The sequence below is a fragment of the Lethenteron reissneri genome, chromosome 6 (assembly GCF_015708825.2).
Source record: "Lethenteron reissneri isolate LAM-NWPU_2019-01 chromosome 6, ASM1570882v1, whole genome shotgun sequence".
NCBI classification, from domain to species: domain Eukaryota; kingdom Metazoa; phylum Chordata; class Hyperoartia; order Petromyzontiformes; family Petromyzontidae; genus Lethenteron; species Lethenteron reissneri.
The window spans coordinates 2,182,996-2,207,724 of record NC_083784.1 but is presented as its reverse complement, the minus strand read 5'-3'; the positions used below and the strand labels follow the sequence as shown (position 1 = coordinate 2,207,724).

At 47.8% G+C, this 24,729-nt stretch overlaps 1 protein-coding gene across 1 annotated transcript in view; it reads left to right on the top strand.

Moving 5' to 3' along the window:
* Positions 1 to 24,729, top strand: part of LOC133353592 (dystrophin-like) — a 639,339-nt gene that overhangs the window by 233,096 nt on the left and 381,514 nt on the right. The window contains 5 exon segments of the mRNA XM_061569957.1: positions 7,896 to 8,108; positions 12,333 to 12,514; positions 21,154 to 21,304; positions 23,069 to 23,188; positions 24,517 to 24,618. Of these exon segments, the coding sequence (XP_061425941.1) occupies positions 7,896 to 8,108; positions 12,333 to 12,514; positions 21,154 to 21,304; positions 23,069 to 23,188; positions 24,517 to 24,618 (768 nt within the window).

The following is a 24,729-nucleotide window of genomic DNA, read 5'->3' as shown; positions in this document are numbered from 1 at the left end:
TTGAGTTAGATTCCCGATCTCAGCTAAAATAATTGTTGGCTGGCATCTGACCCGGTTCTTACCAACCTGTACTCTCACCATCTTGGTGAAGTATGGTTATCAAGCCCCATGACTGACATGGCATGCAGAGACCTTATTATTGTTAATGTGTATATATATATACTGGAGGGAAAATGAATAGCAGCCTATATGCATAATGTATGAAGGCATGCTATAGAATGGAGCCGCGTAAACCCAGTAACAAATGCATCAGCACTAAGCTGAGTGTATATATGATTAAGAATCATTTACAGGAGTTATCCATCGACTGCTGGATAATGGCCTTCCTCATGCTGCGGGGAGAGGCTACGCCAGTATCATGGCCGGGAAGCAAACGCGGGTTCAATGGGTTATTAGCGCAATGTGCTAATCGTTTTACAATTGATTTACCCTTGCAATGTATTATCTTGACCTGCACGCATCCCTCCCATTTATAAAAGAGGAAATGAAACGTTACCATCCGTGAAAGTATATTGAAAATGGCAAAAATATAACCAAATGTAACCAAGAGTGTCATCATATATTTGCGGTATATACTATTTTGGTCAATGTCTGAGAGTTTCTTTTTTTATTGGGCATTAGCAGAGATTAATTGAGCCTGTTGAAAGTAAATCTTGAAACTGTTACAGGGTGTGTAGCAATGAGTTGTGGTTATGCCACCCTTGGGAATTGGTCACCGATGACAATTCCTCTCATTGCTGCGTATCGTCCCGCAGAAACATGTGTCTTTTTGGGGGCATACATAAGCAGCGAGCAGAATCTGTGCTTGCCTTACAGTCAAAGCTGAATGTAAAAATCATTTTTTTAAGTATTATTCCTCGTGTTTGTTTTTCGTTGCAACATTTTTAAAGAGATTTTTTTGTATCTTAAGTGGCCATATTCAATATGATGCACTTTTTTCCCCCGAGAAATGTTAAGCGGAAGTTTGGGGTGCATCGTGACACAAGTTGAGTCAACATTTTCCTTTCTGGAGCGTCTTATCATCTGGAGACTATCATTACGGTTTTATTCCCGAAGTCTTGTGTGCATATTGTCACACTATTTTGTCAAGTTCCATTCAAATGCAAATTGAAAAAAAAACGGGAAACATTAGGCCAGTCGTTGAATAATATCATTACGTAATATTACCCAAAGCCAAAATGAGCGATAATTTGTTTTACGTGGGAGCTGCTGATGAAAAGTGGACAAAACTTTTTGAGAGCATTTATGAGTTGATGTCGTTTTGGCATAGAAGCCACTGCTTTGCTGAATATTATTCGAAGTAACTGCGGCTAAAAGCACATGCGGCATAGCGTGTGTTTGGCCAACGGTGTGTATGATGTTCATGGATGGCTTTGATGTTCGATAGAAAACTCACTTAAGGGGGTGGCTCTGCTGCTTATTAAACTCCAACCCCCCCCCCCCACCGCCCCGCTAATATAACTGAACAGAATCTTAACATTTGGATTGAATAATTTAAAATATGTTCTCTCCATTCCCCGCCGGTCAGCAATATTAATATGCGCTCAGTGTCACAGTTTGCGTCGGGTATTATCACAAGGCTCACGAAAGGCAGACGCGATGAGAGAGCGCTTGGAGGCGGTGATTCCACCTGCTCCAGTCGTACAGAGGCAATGTTCTGGACTTGCTGAAGCACACGTACTTGCACTTCATATGCAGCGAAGACAAACGTCCCCCTCTAGCCTGCAACAGACGGTTGGAGCAGAAGGCTGGCATGGCACACAATGGGGGCGAATGGCCAGAGACTACGCCCGGGCTGCCTTTGTATTTCCAGCGCTGATTTTTTAAATACTCTTCTAGTTAATCATTTAGGGCCGAGAGTCACCCCTGGAGATGCCCAGAACCGGCTAAGATAATCACCACTGAAGTTGGCCGTGGGCAGGCATCGATCTCGGGATGCCGGGATCATATCGCAGTGCGTCAACCATGGCGCACACATACACACACACAGACATACAAATATCCCCCGTATAGCCTTAACAGACTGTCGGGGCAAGTGCTGTTAGTGAACACCTATGCAGGCCAGAATGGCACACACGAGGGGGTGGGTGGCCAGCACCACGCCCGACCGCCTTTCTCTCCCCAGTGGCGATGTTTACACACCTGCACCAGATACTCATTTGAGGCTGAGTACACACGTACACACACAGACAAGTCTACCCATGTAGTCATTGATTGACCAGAGACATCGTTTGCAGAGTTATGTCCACAATTTCAGCGTGTCAGCTCCTGATTGTCTCTCGCTCTTGTAGCTTACGTAGGTCTCATGAATGGAGCGCACTCTTTTTTTATTTCTCAGTGCACAATTTTATTGTTGTTAATCACACAAAAAACGTAGCTACGTCAATTCAAAATGGATTTCTGATTGTAGCGTAGTGTTGGTTGATAATCCCGTGTCAATCAATCAAAGCTACACAAGTATAATTTATCACGATTAACCTGGATTTATCCAGTGGTGTATGGAGGCCTTCCAAAGCTGTTGGCCACTTGTCATATATATGATGGATATTAAAATCCACCTAATCACCCCATCTCCTGGATAGATGCTCCTCTGGGCACATCCCCCCTCCTTTGACTTCCACTCATTTGTTATTCTCACCCACCACGGTCCATCACGCCTTCTCGTGACGGGTCCCCCCACTCAATCTCACTGACTTTTCTTCCGGTCATAATGAAGTCTTTGACTCCAAGTGTGTTGTCGGATGTGTGCACGCATTTGTTCCTGCTGCTTGGCACAACTTTTGAGTTTGTGTTCTTCACAAGTACATAACACCAGCTTATATTCACGTGGCTACCTGCTGTGATAATTGTTTCGCAAATTAGCTCGGGATTGTGTTGCTCTGTGTTTTGCCGCGTGATTTTTCACTGTGGAGGGCATCCCTGCCGTGATCTCTCCACTACTGGCTGCTGGATAATAATGAGCGAAACGAGGGTGAACGCAAACCCCACACATTCATTCGCTTTTAAATTTTTGTTTTATTGACCGCAGAGGGAGGCGAGTCGGGCGACATGGCACAGTGGCGAGCGCTTGAGTCGCCATCGAAAATTTGTGGATTCAAATTCCAGTCGCGAGTTGACTCAGCCCATCATTTCTCCACGCTTGATAAATTTAGTACCACCATACTCTTTGGTTCTTTAGGTAAAGTCACGTAGGTAGAAAAATGATAGATCACGACGTTTCGATCACAACACAAGCAATCGTCATCAGGTGAGACAACTACAGCAAGAAAAATCTGCTGAAGTAGCCGAGAGAGTTTCCGTAGTAGTCTCACCTGATGACGATTGCTTGTGTTGCGATCGAAACGTCGTGATCTATTATTTTTCTACCTACGTGACTTTACCGAAAGAACCAAAGAGTAAGGATTCCTGCAGTGGCGACAGCTTCAAATCAAGATTAGCACCACCATGTATAGGTTGTCGTGTGGAGAGATTAACTTCCTGGCACAAGGATGTAGAGTTTCTACCATTGCTTCCACAAAGGTGGAATTCCACACTATTATTTGGCCAAATATAATTGGTTTGCCGATGACTAACGCTACAGTGCTCACAATAATATCGCCGGAATAAGTCTTACAGATGCACACCTTATTTCCAAGGGGGTCCTACGAAGATTTCAGTTCTATTCCTGCGTATGAAGGCGATACGCTCAGGAGCTAAATGCCGATGTTGAGGTCAGCTAGACACAAGAGAGCTCCTGGAGAGAATTTGTGTCATTTGGCGACTCCTCCGTTGAAAGCAGAAGTGCAGACCGCTGCGGTTCACGATATGGCCACAATTGCACCGTGGCTCATCTTTAATTTGTCATCCGTGAAGTAGATGTTCACATCGGCCTGTTAATGTTCTGTTGCGGTTGATGGCAGTGATTTATGAGTTCCACGTAAAAGTTACAAGGTTGGTACAGATATATACTGTACATGTACTAACGTAGATATAGGATTCCATGGTGTTGAGATGTTAACTACCTCTCGTGGTTTGCAGGAGGTCGTGGGCATTGATCCCGACCCTGACGCATGTATATTTGGAGTTTGCGTGTCTCTCTCCCAGTGGTCACGCATTTTTTTCTCCAGGTTCTCCGGTTTTTCTCTCCACATGTAGAATCATGCCTTTGAGAGTATTTGGCTGCGATACATTTCCACGTGATAGGGCACTTTGTTGAGCTATCATTTGTCAATTCTGAAAAACAGCGATATTGCTTCGTGGCCCTTACCTGGTAAAATCAACATAGTTTAGTGGAATCCATAGTTTATATAATTCATATTGCACACCACAGTAAATTATCATTTTATATGTCGTGAATACAAGATATTACAATAAAACATTTAAACTAAACAAACTTAAAACATGATACAAATAACAATACATCACAGATATGTGTCAATGCACTGCTGGATAATGGCCTTCCCTATGCAGTGTCAGTTCACGGGAGTTTTTTGACCATACTTCACCATGCTGGTCAGTGTGGGTTGCTGAAGTGGGTGACCCAGAACCAGTTGAGATATTGCTTGCCACCGATATCCGTGGCCTGGAATCAATATCAGGATTGTCAGATTTGTGGTGCAATTTTATAGAATCAAGATACAAAGACAAAGATCCCCCATATAGCCTTTATAGACTATTGGGGCAAGTGCTGTTAGCGAGCACTTACTAAGGCCGGCACGGCACACGAAGGAGTGGGTGACTAGCACCACGCTCTGCTGCATTTGTCTCCCCATTGCCTATGTTTGCACACTGCACCAGGTACTCATTTTAGGTTGAGTCGACCTTGGGGAGGGCCAGGACCGGTTCAGATAATCGTTACTGATGTTGGCCGTGACCAGGAATCGAACTCGGGTCACCGGGTTCGTACCGCAACGCGCTTACCGCTGCACTACCATTCTCCAGATTTGTGGTGCAATTTTCTGACCACCGCACCTACGCGCAAAGCGTTCTGCGCCGTTTTATAAAAGGTGTAAAACAAACATTAAAACACTAAGTGCACAGAAAAGAGGTGCTCAGTTTGATATTTAAATTTGACGAGTTCCAATCATATGGTGATTGGTAAGAGGAAGCTCTGTGGCCCAGACAGTCAACAGAGCGATTGTTGCGTGTGATACGTTTCTAACTTTAGGAGCAAGCGAATAAGTTAGGCCAGTGAGTTCAGCGCAGGTACATGGAGGCATACATACTCAGTTGTTGTTTTTGTTGTCAGCCTGTAACTTTCCACTCCTGGGCAAAGGGCCTCCACGAATTTTCCCTCTATATCTTCCTTTATTTAGTTGGCCGTGTCCAATAGTAGCCTCGAAAATCTTTGCTTTTTACACGCTTTTATTTAACTCACTCTGTTGTTGTTGTCGTATCCTCAAATATTGTAACTCAATTTTAACCCACTTCCCAATGTGGTATCGACTGCAAACTCAGTATACTTATATCATACTGATGACAATACTATATTCTATTAAAAAAACATTTTTTAAACATAATTTTTTATATGTTATGTTTCGGCTTGGCTCTAATTGTCCACGCTCAACTCACGTTGGCTGTAAATCACCACGGCCCCTTACGTTATGGCAAGCTTTGCGGCCACATCGTGGATTCGTGCAGTTCTGCCATTACGAGTACGGTACATTTCATTAAAGCGTGTTTTTTAAAAGTATTTTTAAATATTACTTATTATCTCTCTGCTGCCTTGTCTTCTGCTGTCCATCCTCTGCTTATTTTCCCTTCTTTTTAAATCCTTTATATTAAGTTCACTTGCTTGCTTGCTTAGGACCGTGCAAATCTTTCAGTCGTTTTTTAACCCGCTTCCCGTGATCCAATCGAGCTGACATTTTCCACACAGACTCGTTGTGCGTGAAAATTAATGTTCGTAAAAAAAAAAATCCAAAATTTTACACTTTTTAGGACAAAAATATTATATTTAATTACCAATTGCTTAATGCTGCCATGCAATCATCTGACCCATAGGTGGCAGCCATCTCAAGCCAGAGGACTAGAGGACTCTAGCCGCCACGCATATAAAGGATTTATAGTGAAAAACTTTGTTTTTACGGGTTTACTTGTTGTCTCCACTCCGTAATTCATGTGATCTCTCATCCCTCGTAAGTCGTTCCAATGACGTGGCTTCATGTTATCCATGAGATGTTTTCTTTCAACACTTGCTGCTTACCAGGAACTGCATTGATCAGGAAAACAAAACATATACTTGGGCTTGTTTTCCATGCTACTAATTTGTATATGTAACTTCCCTTTTAAGGTACACGTTCATCGGAACTCTTGTCCTCAAATGCAAAATATAATTGTCGGCTTAGAGTCACGATTTACTTGATCTGTGTTGGTCAGTGTCTGGCTTGGAGGATAACTGGTGGATGTCATATTGGCACGTAAGCGCCGTGTATCGTACACTAGATCTTCTCGCGTGACGCTCTGGTATTCCGGAGTCAGGAATTGCTCATTCACTTGGGGTGCAGTGGGCAAGGCTTGGTCTTTGACTTAGCACAATCCAATTCCCTCAATGAAACGAATTTGCTTCAGCCCGGGAGTTTAACGATCAGGCTCTGTGCTCAGGGGTCTTTGGATAGCACAGAGAATGGGAAAAGGGGAATCAGAACGGTTGAGGTCTCTGTGGAAGTCCAAAAGAATAAGAGGCTTAAGCTCTAAAGGCTTTCTGCTCACTTGAACCCATGATCAAACCACCGTGACCTTATTTGTTTGGCCATTGTGAACCATTCATCCCTGAGTAGCACTTAAAATTAACAAGACAACACCAACACTAAGCATTGCAACAATGTAATGTTTTGCCTACTCAAGCACATATTTTAAAAAAAGTTGCTATTGTTCCTTGTAAATTTGTATTAATAGAATCCGTGTGGAATTTTCTACATCGCGTTGATGTGGGCTGCAATGATTTAAGTGTCGCACACGCCGACTGCCGCAGTGGCGAGTGGTCTCTTGTAAAATTCAGGATGTCCTGCCAAACAATGATTTTTAAAGAGACTTTTACACCTGGTTGTAAACGCTGCTCGCTGTTCAGCAGACTCCGAATCACGACTCGAAGCCAGGTTTACAGCCCGTGTGATTTTGTGTAAGGGATTAAGTTGCTCGTCCAGGCCAAAGATGTGCTCTCGTCACCTCCATGGTACTCTCCCTTCAGTGAAACCACAACAAAGATACGAAGACTGCTGATGCAATTCAAATGTAAAACCCTGACACAAAAAAAAACATCAGGACTAGCTTCTTCTTGATCTTTATCATTCATGTTTTGTCATTTCAAAATTTGGCACACATTCTCAATTGCGATTTTCATTTAAACTTCTTCGGTAATTTTTTCTTTTTTTACCGGGCCATGCGGATAAATGATGTCAAATAAAGGTTACCTTGCCTGACATTGTCAAGGTTTTGATGGCGGCCCGAGTGAGGCCCTATACTTGACGTGCTCCAAGGAGCCGATCCTCAGGGTGAGGCTGGGATTCGGCGGAGATGTTATTGAGCTGGCCTGCTCGCGATGCGCTTGAGACATCGATGCTGCCGCAAATATGGTTGTGTATTCTGGCACGATACCAATGGGCCATGAAGGGGAGATGATTGAATGCGGTTCCTGACAGAACATTAATTCAGTTTATGAAGAAGCTCCCACCCAGCATGCGGAGCGAAACGTCGGAAATCGTTTCGATTAAACACGCCAGCACAATCTCGCAAACACGCCGGAGAGCTGTACGGCACAGCCGCGATCGCACCTATGCATTCTCACTTTTCGCTGTTTTGTTTTCGAGTTTATTCCCCCACTCCCCACCAACCCACCCCCCTTCTCTTACCGCCGTCGTTATTTCCACACCTTAACCATCTCGCCCTTTTGCTTGCCGCGCCGCCGCGAGGTGCAGATGGTGACGTCGGAGGAGGAGGAGAACACGAGCTCGCGGCCTGAGACGCCCAGCACCATCACGGAGCTGGAGGGAGAGGTGGACCTCGAGAGCTACCAGGGCGCCCTGGAGGAGGTGCTCACCTGGCTGCTCTCCGCCGAGGACACCCTGCAGGGCCAGCCCGACATCTCGGCCGACGTCGAGGAGGTCAAGGAGCAGTTCCACGCGCACGAGGTGTGTGTGTGTGCGCGCGTGCGTCTGCACGTCTGCGCGTGCGACTCGGTCTCAAATGAGCACCTGGTGTGGCGTGTACCTTGGCGATCTCGTCAAGGGGCGTTAACCATCACGCGAATTCCAGTCATCCTCGCAGCGGATTTTGGCTGGCCAACGAACACAGACGGTTAACCGCATTGCACGCTTTCAAATGCGCTTCTGTGGTCGTCTGGAACGCTCTTCCTTCCGATGTTAGGAAGCTACTGGAGCTATGCAATATTAAATCATCTAGATTGAAACCTCATTTCTATAGAACTGTTTTTTGTGTTCTGTTTATTTTTCTTCCTCCACACCTCTGATAACCACTGCGGGCTACATATGGTGCAAAATATGTTCAACACAAATACATACATTCATACGTTCCGTGCCGGCCTGCATCGGTGCTCACTAACAGCACTTACCCTAGCGGTCTATAGACTATACGGGGGATCTTTATCTTTGTTTTTGTGCGTGCGTGTAGGGGTAGCGGCAGTGCAGCGGTCAGCGCGCAGCGCTACGCACCCAGCGACCCTATATTCGAGCCGTGCTCACGGCCAACCCCAGTGAGGATTATCTTAACCGGTCCTGGGCCTCCCCTAGGTCGACTCAGCCTCAAATGAGTACCCAGTGCAGTGTGTGAACATCGCCACTGGGGGAGACAAAGGCAGCCGAGCGTGGTGCTGGCCACCGACCTCCTCGTGTGCCGTGCCGGCCGTTCGTAGGTCTCTCGCTAGAAGCACTGACGGCGCTTCAGTCATTGGGAAGTTTGCCTCTTCCGATGTGCGTGATGCATGGCAGCGCCGCTTCAGGAGCGCGCGATCCGGAAGCACGTCAGAGAGTCGTACAGGGCAACCGTAAAAACCCCGCGCGGTAACGATTGCGAAGTTTGTGGCGGCCTTACACGAGCGCTCTTCTTCCCGACGCGCCATTCACTTTGTGCGTGAGTGCCGCCTCTAAGCGTGAAGCCGCATTAACCGGCATTTGGAAGCAACTTAGACAGTGGCCCCGTTTTTGACACCGCCATTGAGCCTTGTGATTGATGCCGAGTTCCTGGAATGGCAAAGCGGATTATCCACTGGCAGTTTGACTTGGACCGCCCCCCCACTAACGTGTGATGCGGCAGCAGCGGCAGACTAAACGCGGCAATAATCTCTGCTAGCGGGCATTGCCCACAGCCTCTGTCGCCCAATGTTAAATGTCACTGGGGTGCATCCTGCTGCAAAAAAAGCAAATAAATAGATCCCCCGCATAGCCTTAGCACACTGTTTGGGCGATTGCTGTTAGCGAGTAGCACCTATGAAGGCCGGCACGGCACACGAGGATGGCGTGCACCACGCTAGTCCGCCTTTGTCTCCGTCGTGGCGCTGTTTACACAGGTACCCATTCGAGGCTCGTCAAAGCTGCCTCTAGTGGAGGTCCTTCCGCCGGCAATGGTGTGAGCAAGCAATTGCACGGCTGCACCTTTACCCATTGCCTTTTATACTGCAATTTAATCGTCGTCGGACTTCTCCGTCAGGTTACTTTTTTTTCCGAATCGTCAAACCAACACGGCGTAGGCCTGTAACCCCCAAAGAGTGCGACCAACACCCGGGGGAGTGGCGCGGCGCGCATCCCACGGCAGTAACGTCGACCACGCCGCGACCTTAATTGTCGCGGCCAAGCGGTGATTGAAACGAGGGAACGATTTGGCGACGCTCGTCCCCGCTCCGACACGCCTCGGCCGTCCTCCCGCGCGCGCTGCGCGGGATGCGCCGACCGTGTCGGCATAACATGTCGACCGTCCCCTGATGTCACCGCCCCCCCACCCTCCCTCGCCCCCCAACTTAGTCGGCAATCACACCTATTCTATTCCTCCATTCCATCAAGACGGTGTCCCATGGCTCCTGCTCTTCGGTGTTCATCCGTTTTTGCTCAGCACCCTGCTGGCCTCCATTACCCAACGATTTAGAGTAATGGCGTCAGCGTGGTTGGTGGTTTGGCGGCGGCGGTGGTGGTGGTGGTGGTGGTGATGGTGGTGGGGGCTCATTGCAGATCGTTCTCTTGCGCAGTGGCAAAGCGGAATACTGCGGTACACTTTTCTCAGCGGCATGTTCTCAAGGCCATCTCAACAAATCCCTTTTGGTTCCAGTGGTTGTGCGAGGTTAAAGCGCTGGAGGTGACCTCTTCGTGTTTTTCAAAGGTCCGGTTAGTCCGGCACCACGGCGTGAAAACAGGCCCCTTTCGCGATGGGCCTAGTTGGCGTCGTTTGGCACCTAACGACGCCGACTGGTGATGATGCTTTGAAACCAAAGGCTGCGGTTCGTGACTCCCTCCTCGCCCCAATGCCACTGATTTGTGGTGTCAATTCAATGCCCCCCCCCGCCCGCCCACCCGCCCCCACCTAGTTTTATTTCTCTAATCGTGAGAAATTGGTGAGGAGCCACATTATTAAGGCACCCCTGGTGAGAGTTGTTAAACAAAACATTAGCAATGTGATTAAATTTGGAAGATTGTAAATTAGAATGAACATTGTATGCAAATGGTTATAGTTTCGCTTGAGCTGTGTTCTCGGTATATGTAGCAGGCTTAAATTACCCCTTCAGTAAAAGTGTTATTTTTATTCACATGTATTTCTGCATAAATTGGGTACTTTGCACGCTATGCATTTTTATGTTTAGAAGTTGTTCATGTGTTTTATATAAATATTTATTGCGCACTATGAAGTATTTTATTATGTTATGTCTGTTAAGTGCTGAGTGCACGTTTGCCTCGCGTTATATACTGCCCTGAAAAAATTTCACAAACGTGTGCATTGTCTATCAAATGTTTGTCCTGTAATATTTCGACTTTCATGCATTGTGTTATGAATGTGTATTTAAAGTACATTTTGTAATATCTATAAGTATCGGTGGTTGGATGCGTCAATGTTACATGTTTCATGAGTTAACATTGTATTATGTAATGCAGTGTAATTACTGCATGTGATGATTTGAATTCATAATGATACCAGGGATTTCTCTTCATGTCCCCGAGAGGAAAGGGACATTTCGACATTGTGACCGACCGATCTTTTTGTTGAGGTTTAACATGGAGAGAGGCTTATACATGGCAGGAGAGGATGGTTTCAGTATTGTTTGTAAGTCATGCACATAGGTCATGTGTGTGATATGCGGGTTGAGCTGTGACGGAGACGTAAGTCCCATTCCCGGTCACGGCTAACGTCAGTGGCAAGTGATTATCTTATCCGGTTCTTGGTCAGCCCTTCACGAGTCCTCGCTGACCAGCATGGCAAAGTGTATCCCAACAACCCTGGTGACCCATACGGCACATGGAGGCATTCATCCAGCAGTGAATTGACAAAGAGATTGGAATTATTGTTCTTGTCTTGCACGTATATATTTATATTTGCAACGCTATGCTGCCGTGGTGCAACGGTTAGCACACTGGACTTCCAATCCAGAGGTACGAGTTTCTTAAATACCCCCAGCCTCTCTCCACCCATCGGTATAAATGGGTACAACACCACAGTTACGCTATCGGCTGATCACGCACGGTAGGGCAAAGTGCGAGTGCACTCCAGGCCATTGCAAAAAAAGTCTCATCAGCGTGGAAGAGTAGGCCAAAATAACCTTCGAAACAGCTCTCTAGAGTTGAAGCTTTCGTGACTGCAAGGATTCATACTCTTAGTTCTTTCGGTAAAGTCACGTAGGTAAAAAATGAAATTAAAATTAATAAAAATAAAACAAAGAACTAAGATTATAGCTCTCTAGAGGTCCGTCGGGTGGCGTCCCTTCTGCCAATAGTGGCGTGAGCGAGGAATTTCAGGGCTGCGCGCCTCTACCTATTTACCGATGACGTATGCATACTCTCCCAGCCTGGGCTCTTGCGCTCGACGCTGAAAGGTCTGGTGGCATTCTCAAGTGTCGCCCCAAGGATCTCGAATGCCTTGCCGGCGAAGATCCGGCACGTTACGAGCCGCAGTGTGTTTAAGAGGGCATGCAGGACTCGCTTTTTTCTCACGGCCTTTACTTCAACACTATTCCATTGTCTTTGCATTTTATTTTAGTGTACAATGTGCGAGCGGAGGTGTTATTGCGTTTAAAAGAATTACGGTTGATGCGGTTTCTTTACACGCGGTGCATCAATGTAACCCGAACGGATGCGGGCCCTCCACTCCCCACGCATTAATCCTCGGCGCCTGCCCGCCCGCCCTCCGCGCGTGCCCAGGGCTTCATGCTGGAGCTGACGTCGCACCAGAGCAGCGTGGGTAACGTGCTGCACGCGGGCAACCAGCTGCTGGCCGAGGGCAAGCTGGGCGAGGACGAGGAGAGCGAGGTGCGCGAGCAGATGAACCTGTTGAACTCACGCTGGGAGAGCCTCCGCGTCGCCAGCATGGACCGCCAGTCGCGGTGAGTCCTCGCGCGTGTGCGTACAGCCCCTTGTCGATCTGCTGCTGAACGGGGGCCTCCCAACGCAATGCGGTTTGTGATGATGTTTCGACCGCGGTGCAAACGCTCATCATCGCGGGTTCGTGAAGACGTGGTGCATAGCTGTGGGGACTTCTTTCGCGCACCGTACGTCACCGACCATGCTTATCGGAGGTGCGAGGGGGAAGGACAACAAACTAAACACACGGTGTTCCTCCTTATGCCCAGAACATAGCCCCACATCCTTTAACACGTGCTATCCGTTGTAGGTTCGCCCATGCAAGTGTCACCCAGGCTCAAATCCCCGCTTAGCTTCTGGGATCGTTGCCGTGTGTGCGCGAACACGTGAGCGCCCTCAGAGGCTGCGGCCTGCTTCGTATGACGCTTTGTTATTTTCAAGAGATCGCGTTACGTGGCAGAGCTTTGGTGAATTTTTTTTGCAATTGGCGAATTAAGAAAATGAAAGGTTTCTTATGCAATTGAGGAAAAACTAATTGTGCTCCCCTAACCGTCGTTTTGGATTGATGCCAGCTGCCTGTGGTGCTTGTTGAATAATTACAAAATGCTGGACAGAGAGAGGGAGATTAGGCTAAAGCACTATATATTTACTCTTAATGAGGTTGGAAGTCATTCTATCCAACAGCAAACATTGCTCAGAATAATCATGTTTATTGCATTATGTACAAAGTATGCATTTTCGCTGTATTTGTGTTAATACAATCGTGAAGGAAACACAATTATTATCGAAACAGAAACTGATGCTCACACCGACATAATTTAAATTACTACCAAATTATTGTTTTTTGTTTACCCAGGCAAGTCTCACCGAGTCTTAGACTATTTTGCTGGAGGGTCCTGCATGGGGATGTTTGGCCTGTTTCATTGATGACTTCTCATTTTTATTCGCAATAGCAATAATTAATATTGACTTAAAACACTCGTGACTGCAGGAATTCATATTCATTGGTTCTTTTGATAAAGTCACGTAGATAGAAATTTAAAAAAATCTGAGGATCCAATCAAATCCATAACCTTGCCAAACATAGCATGGGTAACCAAAAAGATTTTCCAAATCATGAACAAACACAAAATCCAGGTCTGATTTAACACAGTACATAAAATTTGTGATCTGCTCCCATCTGTGAAGGACAAGATTCCTGAAATGCAATATCCCGGCGTCTAAAAACTAAGCTGTACCTGCAGCCAGCAGTTACATTGGGGAAACTAAACGACGTCTCGGACCGTGTCCGTGAGCACAAGGCAGATTTGAAACACGGTAGAACCAATACTTCTGCCGTGGCTGATCATTATTTTAATGCGGCTGGCTCACACGAATTAGATTTCTCTAAGACGATGGTACTTTGCAAGCCTACTGGCTATCAACAAAGATTCGTTCATGAAGCCATCCGTATATACAGACACAGACACATTTTCAACTGAGAGGATGGTTATCAACTCAGCAATCATTGGAAAGATGTCATCAACCACGTTGGGTCATGACTTGATTTGGGTGTGTGGAGCGAGGTACAATGATTGCCTGGCGGCCCTTTGATTGGTGTATACCCACTGCCGGTGTCGTTGTTTTCTCCCACATTAACATCAGCTGCCCCGCCCATGCTGCTGACACACTTGGGCTACGCCCATCTCTAAACCTTTATAAAAGTTTGCCTTTAGAGGCTAATCCCCCTTTTCCTGATGACGACGGCTTGTGTTGCGATTGAAACGTCGTGGTTCTTGTGTTTATTTATTTTTATTTATTATTTTATTTTTATTACTGAATGAACCAGAATAAGTCTACATTATAGACTGCCAATATGCTCACCTGCTTAAAAACCAGGCTACAGTCTACCAGCCTACAGTCTATATTATAGACTGCCAGTACGCTCACTTTTTTTTTCTATCTATGTGACGTTACCGAAAGAACCCAAGAATAATAATAGTTTAAAAAAATATAGGGTTGAATAGTAGCACAGTGGTTAGCGCACTCCACAATGAACCTGGCAACCTGAGTTCAATTCCTAGCACGGCTCACATCAGTTGTCAGTGGCGAGTGATACCTGAGCCGATTCAACACTCCCACCTCCAGCCACCCTTATCACCAACCCAGATGGACCAGCATGGTGATGTATGGCCATACAACCCACATCACTAACACCGTGTTGAAATGCCTTCATCCAGCAGTGGATTAAAAACGTCCCGAAAATATGTTTGTATTCGCCCAACTCTTTATCTTGCCTCGAATGGGAGAGTATGTTTTTTTTTTGGTCACTCACAAAGCTAAGTCGACCTTTACCTGTGACATTATAGATGTTTCGGCATTGCGTGCACCCGGACAAAACAAAACACAAGAACCAACCGTGGTGTATCATGATCAGCATTTGGAAAACAAAGGTAGCCAGGCGTCGGGGATGGCCGCCTGACCTCCTTGTGATGCTGCTATCGCTTCAGGCGCTCCTCGCAAGCATCACTTCTCCATGACGGTCTCATCAGGCCGTACCCGATCGTCTTGTATCCGTGTTGTCTATACGATTTGAAATCTATTAAAGGTTTACTCAGTCTTCAGGTACAGGGTTTGTTCATCACCGTGAAATGCGATTCATTGTAAGTAAACCAACTAGATTAAGTATCGACAATTAAATCGCCCCGTAATGTTTTGCTTTCGACCCCCCTCGCCGACGTGTGAAGATTTCCAAGGCGAGCAGGCGCCACATGACAAAGGAACGACACCTGACGACACAACAGCCAAGGGAATTCTATGTTCGAAATGCACGAGAAAATGAGATTGCTTCTATATATTATGTGCAAAATAATAATAGTAATACTGCACAGCTTCTTGTCAATCTACTGCTGGGCCATGGGTTCCCCACCCACCAGCCGTCATGGTTATTTTGACCATATTTCACCACATTTCACCACATTTCACCATGCTGGTGGTCGGTGGAGGTTTGTGAAGGCGATGGTGCGGTTAGGTCAGGACCGGTTCAGATGTCACTTGTCAATCAAACTCAACTATGAACATTTTTTTATTTCGCCAGGCAAGGCCCACTGAGCTATGTAGCTTTTTTTTTTCGAAAGCGACTTGGCTATCACAACTGATAGCTCAACGAAGTGGCGTATCACGTGGAAATGTATAGCAGCCAAATACTCTAAACGCATGTTGATTTTAAATGTGGAGGGAAAAACGGGAGGACCCGGAGAAAAATCCACGACACCACGGGGAGAGAGACATGCAAACTCAAAATATTACAGGTGTCAGGGTTGGGATCAAACCTCTTGTATACCAGGCGAGGTCGTTAACATCACGCCACCATGGCGGCCTTGTTAGCCTGGCCAGCAATCGTAATTAAATTCTACAGGTTCAGAACACAGTGCACATATGACTGCATGTTATGATAACGATGGTGACGATGGTGATGATGACAATGATGATGATGATGACGATGATCATGATGACGATGACGATGGTGACAATGTTGATGATAACGACGATGATGATGACGACGATCGGTCTCTCACGTGTTTTTTAGTTGTTCCCACGTGTTGTTCGTCCATGGTGTCCTGCGTTCCAATGCTGACGTTGGGAGCTTCTTCACTGAATTGAATAGACAGTACCTCTTGAAAATACGCCAGCGTGCTATCCAGCACAACCTTGGAAACCTGTGCAGTACGATGATGATGATGATAAATGATTGGCCGTAAAGCATTCCATAATAGCCTGCGTTTTTCACATGCAGCGCTAGATTTGTCTTCAGTTCATGCAATTAAATACGTTGCGATCTAATTCTATTCAAAAGTAACCATGTAACTTGTGGGCATATCCCGAAGCTAAAGGGGGCATTGTTTTGTGGCCATTGTGTATGGGGCAGATCTTATGAAGACAGGATGTCAGGCGTGATGAATTGCAGAAGCTTTTTAGTTCACGGCGCAGCATCTGGTTAGCCCAAGGTCCCTGGCTTATGCCAACAATATGCCTTTTCTACTTATTGTTTTCAACGCTGGAGTTCACTTTTTAGGCTAGAGGTGTTCCAATATTTATTTACGTCACCATTTATTTACCATTGTTGTGTTCATGCCTTTGCTCTTATGGAGGCTCGACTGAATATTGCTTTTGTCGTTTGTATCAAAAGCTGAAATTTTGTCCACAAACTCAATATATTAAGAGTAATAAATATATTGCTCCTACCAACTATTTTACCCAGGAAAGGCACGGTTTAACCAATTCTGTCAACAAGTGCTTGGTATTTTTGGGAGGAATCCAAATGACCAAGAGGGATTCTGACGCGTACGCGGTGGCAACGCTCAGCAGTGCCATCCCCTGGCCGCCCCATGGCCTCAATGCCTACAACATCTGGCAAGCCCAGCTGCTGCGGGTCACCCATCCAAGTAACAACTGAGGCTCAACCCTGCTCAGCTTGCGCGATCTGACGAGATTTGGTGACTTTATATCAGAGGTCGCAATCGGGTACCTGATACCCGTACCCTACCCGATACTCGGTACCCGTTTGCGACCCTGGTGCGGCCGGGTACGGGCACGGGTAGGCCGTGAGTCACTGGTGAGTAACCGTTTGTCACTCATTTCGGGTAGGGTACGGGTAGGGAACGAGTACCCGTACCCGGCCGGGTACGGGTACCCATTTGCGACCCTGGTGCGGCCGGGTACGGGTACGGGTAAGGAATCAAAACCCGTTTGCGACCTCTGCTTTATATTGACTTAGTCTTAAATCCGTATATACTGTATACGTATCGATTGCAAGCCCCGTTTAAATTATATCAGTCACGTGTGGTCCAAGTCCTTTGCAGCAAAGTTCCCACAATAATCTCAGTGCCCGCTGCCGTGACGCAGGGACGTAAATAATGGGTAGCCGTATGTCAGTGCGGTGACAGTAATGGCATTGCCAACGTGTGGGCTATGTAAAATTCGCACTCTGCTGTTAAGCAGTGGCTTTGTGCTCCATGGCTTGGAGGTTGTGTGCGTTTTTCTGAGTTGCAGGTTCAGTGAAATCATCTCGATCCACGCTTAATTCCACGGCGGTTCTTTTTTTATTTTTTATTTTTTACAAATAATGTGTCCACGTGTCTTGTGTCCGTGGATGAATTTACAATGTGATAACCTCACGTTCATGTCCACAACCCCGTTGTTAATCTACTGCTAGACGAGGGCCTCCCCTTGCCGAATTAGTGGTGGGAATTATTTGGCCATAATTCAGAACGCTGGTGGGTGTGGGTTGGTGAAAGTGGGAAGCACAGACATTGGGAGAATATTACAGTACAGCAATTGAATTTGCCTAACTGCCCTCTGCTGCCCACCATGTAGCCCCACGGCAGCCTATACCACCTGTGTGTGCATGACGGTGTGGTCACCCATCCACACGTTAAACCGACTCGTGCTTGCTTAGTTTCCTGCATCTTGACGAGATTGGGCGCATTCCGGTTGATTTGGTCATGGACTATATTACCTCCACCCAGCCATAATTCAAATGGTCACGTTGTCACGATGGCAAAGGGGAGGTCACAGAGGACCTCGACGACGCTGATGGCGTATACATCCGTTTTCGTCTCGACGGGAGCGTGTTCAACCTGAGGCGTTTGCAGGCCCACACAAAGACCATGGAGCAACTGATCAGGGAGCTGCTTTTTGCTGACGATGCCGCCCTCCTTGCTCATACAGAGGCAGCTATGCAGCGAATTACGTCCTGTTTCGCGAAAACAGCTCAGATCTTCGGCCTTGAAGTCAGCCTGAGGAAGACTGAAGTTCTTCATCAGTCCGCACCCCATGAGGAGCACCATCCACCAAGCATCTTCATTGAACAAACAGAACTGAAAGCTGTCCACCAGTTCAGCTACTTGGGGTGCGTCATCTCGTCTGACGCCAAGATCGACAACGAAGTCGACAACAGGCTGGCCAAGGCAAACAGTGCATTTGGCAGACTATACAAACGTGTCTGGAACAACATAAACCTTAAAAGAGCCACAAAGGTCAACGTCTACAAAGCTGTTGTGCTGACCACTCTCCTGTATGGCGCTGAGTCCTGGGTCACGTACCGTCGTCACCTGAGTCTCCTCGAGCGTTTCCATCAGCGCTGCCTCCGCACAATCTTCCATATTCACTGGAGTGACTTCGTCGCCAACACTGAAGTCCTCAAGTCAGCGAAGGTCATCAGCATCGAGGCCATGGTCCTCAAGACACAGCTTCGTTGGGCAGGGCACATCGCCAGGATGGAGAACCACCGCTTGCCTAAGATCGTGCTGTATGGGGAACTGTCCTCTGGCCATCGCGACATAGGGGCACCACGAAAGCGATACAAAGACTCCCTGAAGAAGTCCCTCACTGCTTGCTGCATCGATCACCGTCAGTGGGCAACACAAGCAGCTGATCGCAACTCCTGGCGGCACACAGTCCACCAGGCCACCTCCTTCTTCGAAGATACCCGCAGGGCCCGTATGGAGGACAAAAGGAGAAGGAGGAAGAACCATGATCCCTCAGCACCCATCCCAGATGAGACCTATACTTGCAGCTGTTGTGGCAGAACCTGCTTGTCCCGCATAGGCCTCTTCAGCCACCAGCGTGCCTGCAGAAGACGTGGATGTCCTTCCTAGATCTTCGTTCGCGAAGCCAAGCCATGATGATGATATTACCTCCACCCAGCCATAATTCAAATGGTCACGTTGTCACGATGGCAAAGGGGACCTCTTACTTAGTCATTAGTCTGAACACGGTTTAAGAATTTTAAAAACGAGATGTTAAAAGGGTGCGCAGGCTCACCCCGACTACTTTATTTAGCGATGGATGTGGGGGAACAGCTCACATTGCAATCATGATCATGCGTAAAACACCCGGCTTGAAAATAGCCACGGCTTTAAATTGATGCGACTCTTTTTTTGCGTCTCATTAAAACTGTTCATTTATACACCTACATGAAACTGCGATATTTAAAGGTACCAGCCAATTTTTTTTTCATTTTATAAAGGGGCTCATATGTCCTTCCCCCCCCCCATATGTATTGTGTATATAACCCTTTATTTTAACACCGTGAGTTTGAGACCAACGCAAGTGCAGCCACAACTTTTTGTAACTTAATGACCGGTGGCTGCAGTGGAAATTACAGCGAGTCACAGAGGGTTGGCATGTCTTGTGACTAAATTTATGAACCTGCTGATGTCTCTAAGTCAATGACCTTGGCTGCAATTGCAACGCCTGAAATCTAGCAATGAAGCTAACAATGTCAAGATATATATCCACACACACAGGCTTGGCCAGAATATATCAAAATCACCATAGCCCCCTGAGATTGCGAATTAATCACGCATACGAATTTGCATTAAAATCCACCTTTCGGTTGCATCGAAGCAAACTGCAAAATCTAAAAACTTAAATTACTACGCATTTAAATCTTTCAAACGTTACTTTATCTACACATAAGGTTGTGCTTTGTAAAGGTCACATGAATCATGCATATGTAAAGTAGTAACTCGGCAGGAGACGACTTCACGGGTAGCACACTCTTTATTTTCGCCAACTTGTAGTTACACGGATGACTAACACCCTACTTCGTTACACGGGTGACCAACACCCACTTAGCTACACGGGTGACGGACACCCACTCAGCTACAACTTCGTTACACGGGTGACCAACACCCACTTAGCTACACGGGTGACCAACACCCACTCAGCTACACGGGTGACCAACACCCACTCAGCTACACGGGTGACTAACACCCACTCAGCTACATGGGTGACCAACACCCACTCAGCTACACGGGTGACTAACACCCACTCAGCTACACGGGTGACCAACACCCACTCAGCTGTACTGACACGGGCTCTTACGCCCTGTAGCCTTCCGGGACACACCCAGCCGGGGTGCCCGTCTCGGCTCTGGGTACCACCGTCCCGACCCACACGGGCGTCGGACTACGGTCCCCCCAGTCTCGGCTCCGAGCCACACAGGGCCCCTACCTCCTCCACCCCGTCTTCGGTCTTCAACTGGTTAACACTGACCACGAGTGCTCTCGCGCGTCCCCCTTTATACCCCTCCTGCGGACGTCGCTGAGAGTACCCACTTATCTGACCAATCACTGCACACTCGCTACGATCCTCTTTTCCCAGCTTGTGTGAGCGCGCCTCACCACCGGCGCGCGCGTCCATGCCACGCCCACATCGCGTGCCCAACCCCGCGCCCCGTGATCCATCACTGCCGGCGCACGTCAATACCACCACTACACATATACGCATTACAAAATGTATCATTTGCTGTGAGAGGAGGAGAGATTCTAAATTAATTATCTCCATTCTCAGTGTGCTGCACATCGGGTGTGCAAAACATGCGGCATCGACTTGCGTTACCAGCACAAGTTGCACATTCCTGGGCCATATTTGTCTCCGTGCTGGCTAAAAATTGTACGTGATGCATGTCTCTTGTAATTTAAAATCAAATATAAAAGGGGGGTGGGTCCCTTATGTTCCATCACAAGGCAACCGTAGCAGTGGAAATTATTTCTTAAGGGTGGAAAATCTCCAATTCCCACTTGTTTTAATTACACCGTATCTGCATACCGCGTTGATTATACGTACTTGTGTTGTTACGTGCGTGTGCGTGCGTGTCGCGTTTGCCGCGTGCCAGGCTGCACGAGGTGTTAATGGCGCTGCAACAGAGGCAGCTGACGGAGCTGGCGGACTGGCTGAGCCGCACGGAGGAGAGGATCCGCAAGCTCGACGCCCACCCCATTGGGCCCGAGCTCGACTCCGTGAAAGCGCAGATCGAAGAGCACAAAGTGAGCGCCACCGCCACCAACCTCCTTCCTGTGACACTTTAACCCTTTCCCGTTCCGAAGATGTACTTGTACGTCATCGGTTTTTCTCCCGAAAGAAAAACTAAAATAACTGCATCGGTACGCGGGAGGGCGCGTGGCACAGTTTGGCGCCAACTATCGTAGAGCGCGGCGGTCGTGTCGCTCCGGCGCTCTGCGTTGAGCGCAACGTCTTTAAAACCGGCGGCGCTACCACGCCCCTCTAAATAAAATTAACGCTGAGCCGCTTGTGCGTTCCGAGATTCGACGGTGAACGGGGACGCCAGCCACCCTGCATCTTGCAGACGTCTTGGAACGGCAAAGGGTTAATCTCGCTGTCAGCGGAGCGAAAGAGCCTCTGGCTGTGATCACGACCTGCTCGGCCGTGTCGAGGGCATCCCGGCCTCCTGGCTGCTATTCTCGGGTCCCCAGAGTAGAACCACCTTTTGGCATTCGACACGGCTGTCAGAGAAAAGAACGCGCGTGTGTTTTTTTTTCTTTGTGCGTGCGTCGCTTCTCGAATTTGGAATTTCCCTCTCATCGTCTCTCTTCCCCGAACTATTATAACCGTTGTTCGTGTCAGGAAACGCCTTAACTCTTAATTAATTGGACCTTCCGGAGTGTTGTTTGTTGCTGAACTATTGGCTTATTGAGCCCCGTGCTTAGCAAGTGTGATACATAATAATAAATCAAATTAGTGTGGTGAATTGTGAAATGCACTACAAATGCCTGGTTGTTTAAGTTTAATCATGTGACCATGCAAATCACCAGCCTCAAATGCGATATTGTGATGCAACTCCTTTAGGTCAGCTCAGTAAAAGATTAGTATCTGTCAGTGGTGTCATGGTTTCCACCACGACTACCTCATGTATGATGATGGGCTTAATAGGTGATCACTAACAGGACCTTTCTGAGCACATTAATTTCGGCAAATGTGTTTGTATCTGCAGAACAAGTTTTATTGGAGAGGATAGGCCCACAGCAACCAGCAACTGAGAACAATAATGACATCAGAGCAGCAAAGAGGCTACACTTTTATGGAGTGGCGTGAGCCATTATTGCACCTGCCAATTCAAAGCTATAAATTATAAACTCTTGAGCTCAAGAGAAAGCGATGCTCACTTGCATTCAAAAAGAGTCTCATACCATGGTTGCCTGACTCGCTCGCAGATGAAGCACATGTTTTGGCTTCGAGTGCTTTCTTTCGTCAAAAAGGCTTTACTTTATTACAAGCATATTTACATTTTTGGGGCAGTTGCACAAATCATGATACTTTTGTATCTGCAGGCGATGATTTAATGTGCAAATATTTGGCTGTGGTTTCTTTTTACACGTAAGGTTGCATGTCTTGCAGTGGAAAACCTCACAATTAGGATTGGATGCTTAATCTATTATTACTTGCACCAATAGCAAGTCAAGCGCGTCAGTTTGTTAGTCGGTGGCTTTCCAGTTGTGTGTCCTGTGATTTAAATGTGCAAGACAATGCTGACCACCGAACCAATGTGTGCCTGATGGAACTTTGCAACTGAGCATTAGCTCTGTGGCTGTTTTTTTCCTGTTGTACCGCGTGTTGTTGGGAACCACGTCGTGACATTTCGCTCCACTTACCGTGGCAGCTTCCGAGCTTGCGGGTAATCAGAAGTAAAACAAATCCACTCGTCTATATATATAAGATCGCGGCAGTACTGAACGGCTTGTAGGTGTTGCTTACGACGAAGCGAACTGACCAATTTGAACGTGCGTCCGCAGTCCTTGCAGTCGGACCTGGAGCAGGAGCAGGTGCGTGTGAACTCTCTCACGCACATGGTGGTGGTGGTGGACGAGAACTCGGGAGAGAACGCAACAGCCGCCCTCGAGGCCCAACTTCAGGTGCCCGAACATTCAGCGCCCGCCCCTCCTCTCCCCAACCAGCTCTTCCGTATCTCCACCAGCAACGGCCGCTCTGTGGCTCTCCGCCTGGACTCTTGTGTGGTGGCTCGCAGCCCAGACTCTGTTGTTCGCAGTCTGGCTGGCCCTGTCCATGTCTGGCTAATTCGTCCGCCACTCTGCCCCATTTAGACACAAAGCCTCAGATTTCTGGCTTTTCGCAGCCCAGACTCCCCAAAGGCTCATCGACTGGCCTCACAAGAGCGAATTCATAATTCGGGTCATTTTGATTCTTGTGTCTGCTTAAATATTATCCGACCAGGTGGCTTTAGAGGTACGATGAGCGGCTTGCAATCGGAAGGTTGCGAGTTCAAATCCTAGTTGGGGCTTGACTCGGCCAATCATCACTCTGGGGTCAATAAAAAGGGGGGTACCACTTGGTGGGGAAGTCACCAGTGCTTGTCCTGTGGTTACAATCGCCCCCGGCATAGGAATGTGGAAATTTCACCACTGGCTCACGGATATAAACAGAAGTTGAGCACTGCCTCAATGCTCATTTATGCAGGAAATCACTTTCATATTGGTGTGATGGTTCAATGACATATTTTGTATTTATCAATTCCTTGAGTGAATTATTGATCAAACGGTTGACTGCTCACCACGTCGTATGAATTTGTCTCTAGCGTGTGCGCGTGGGTGCGTGTGGGGAGCGGTGGTGTAGCGAGCGGTTTGCGCACTGCGCTACGAACCCCGCGGCCCGATTCCCGTTCACGGCCAACACCAAGTGACGATTATCTGAAGTGATCATGGGCCTCCCCTGGGTCGACTCAGCCTCTAATGAGTACCTCGTGTGGTGTGTAAACATCATCACTGAGGAGACAAAGGCGGCCGGGCGTGGTGTTGGCCACCAACCCCCTCATGTGCCATGCCAGCCTTCATAGGCGCTCGCTAGCGCCACTTGCCCCAACAGTCTGTTCAGGCTATATGGGGGATCTTTGGCTTTTGTGTGCATGTGTGAGGAGCGGTAGTGTAGCCACCCGAGATCGATTCCCGCTCACAGCCAACACCGGTGACGATGATCTGAACCGGTCTTGGGCCTCCCCTAGGGCGACTCAGCCTCAAATGAGTACCCAGTGCGATGTGTAAACATCGCCACTGGGGAGACAGAGGCGGCCGGGCGCGTTGCTGACCACCCACCCCCTCGTGTGCCGTGCCGGACTTCATAGGTGCTACTCGCTAACAGTACTTGCCCCGACAGTCCGTTAAGGCTCTACGGGGGTTCTTTGTCTTTGTGTGCATGCGTGCGCGTTGCTCTCCTGTCCCCGGGGCAGTCCCTGGGGGAGCGCTGGGCGGCCGTGTGCCGCTGGACAGAAGATCGCTGGCGCCTCCTGCAGGAGAGTCTCGTGCGGTGGCAGCAGTTCACCGAGGAACAGGTACGAAGGAGCAGCGAGGGCAGGGGTGCGGCTGCTCCCTCCCCGTCGTCAGCCTGCTCACCTGCCCCTCTGCGTGTTCCTTGTGGACTTTCGAAACCTCGCCACGTGTTG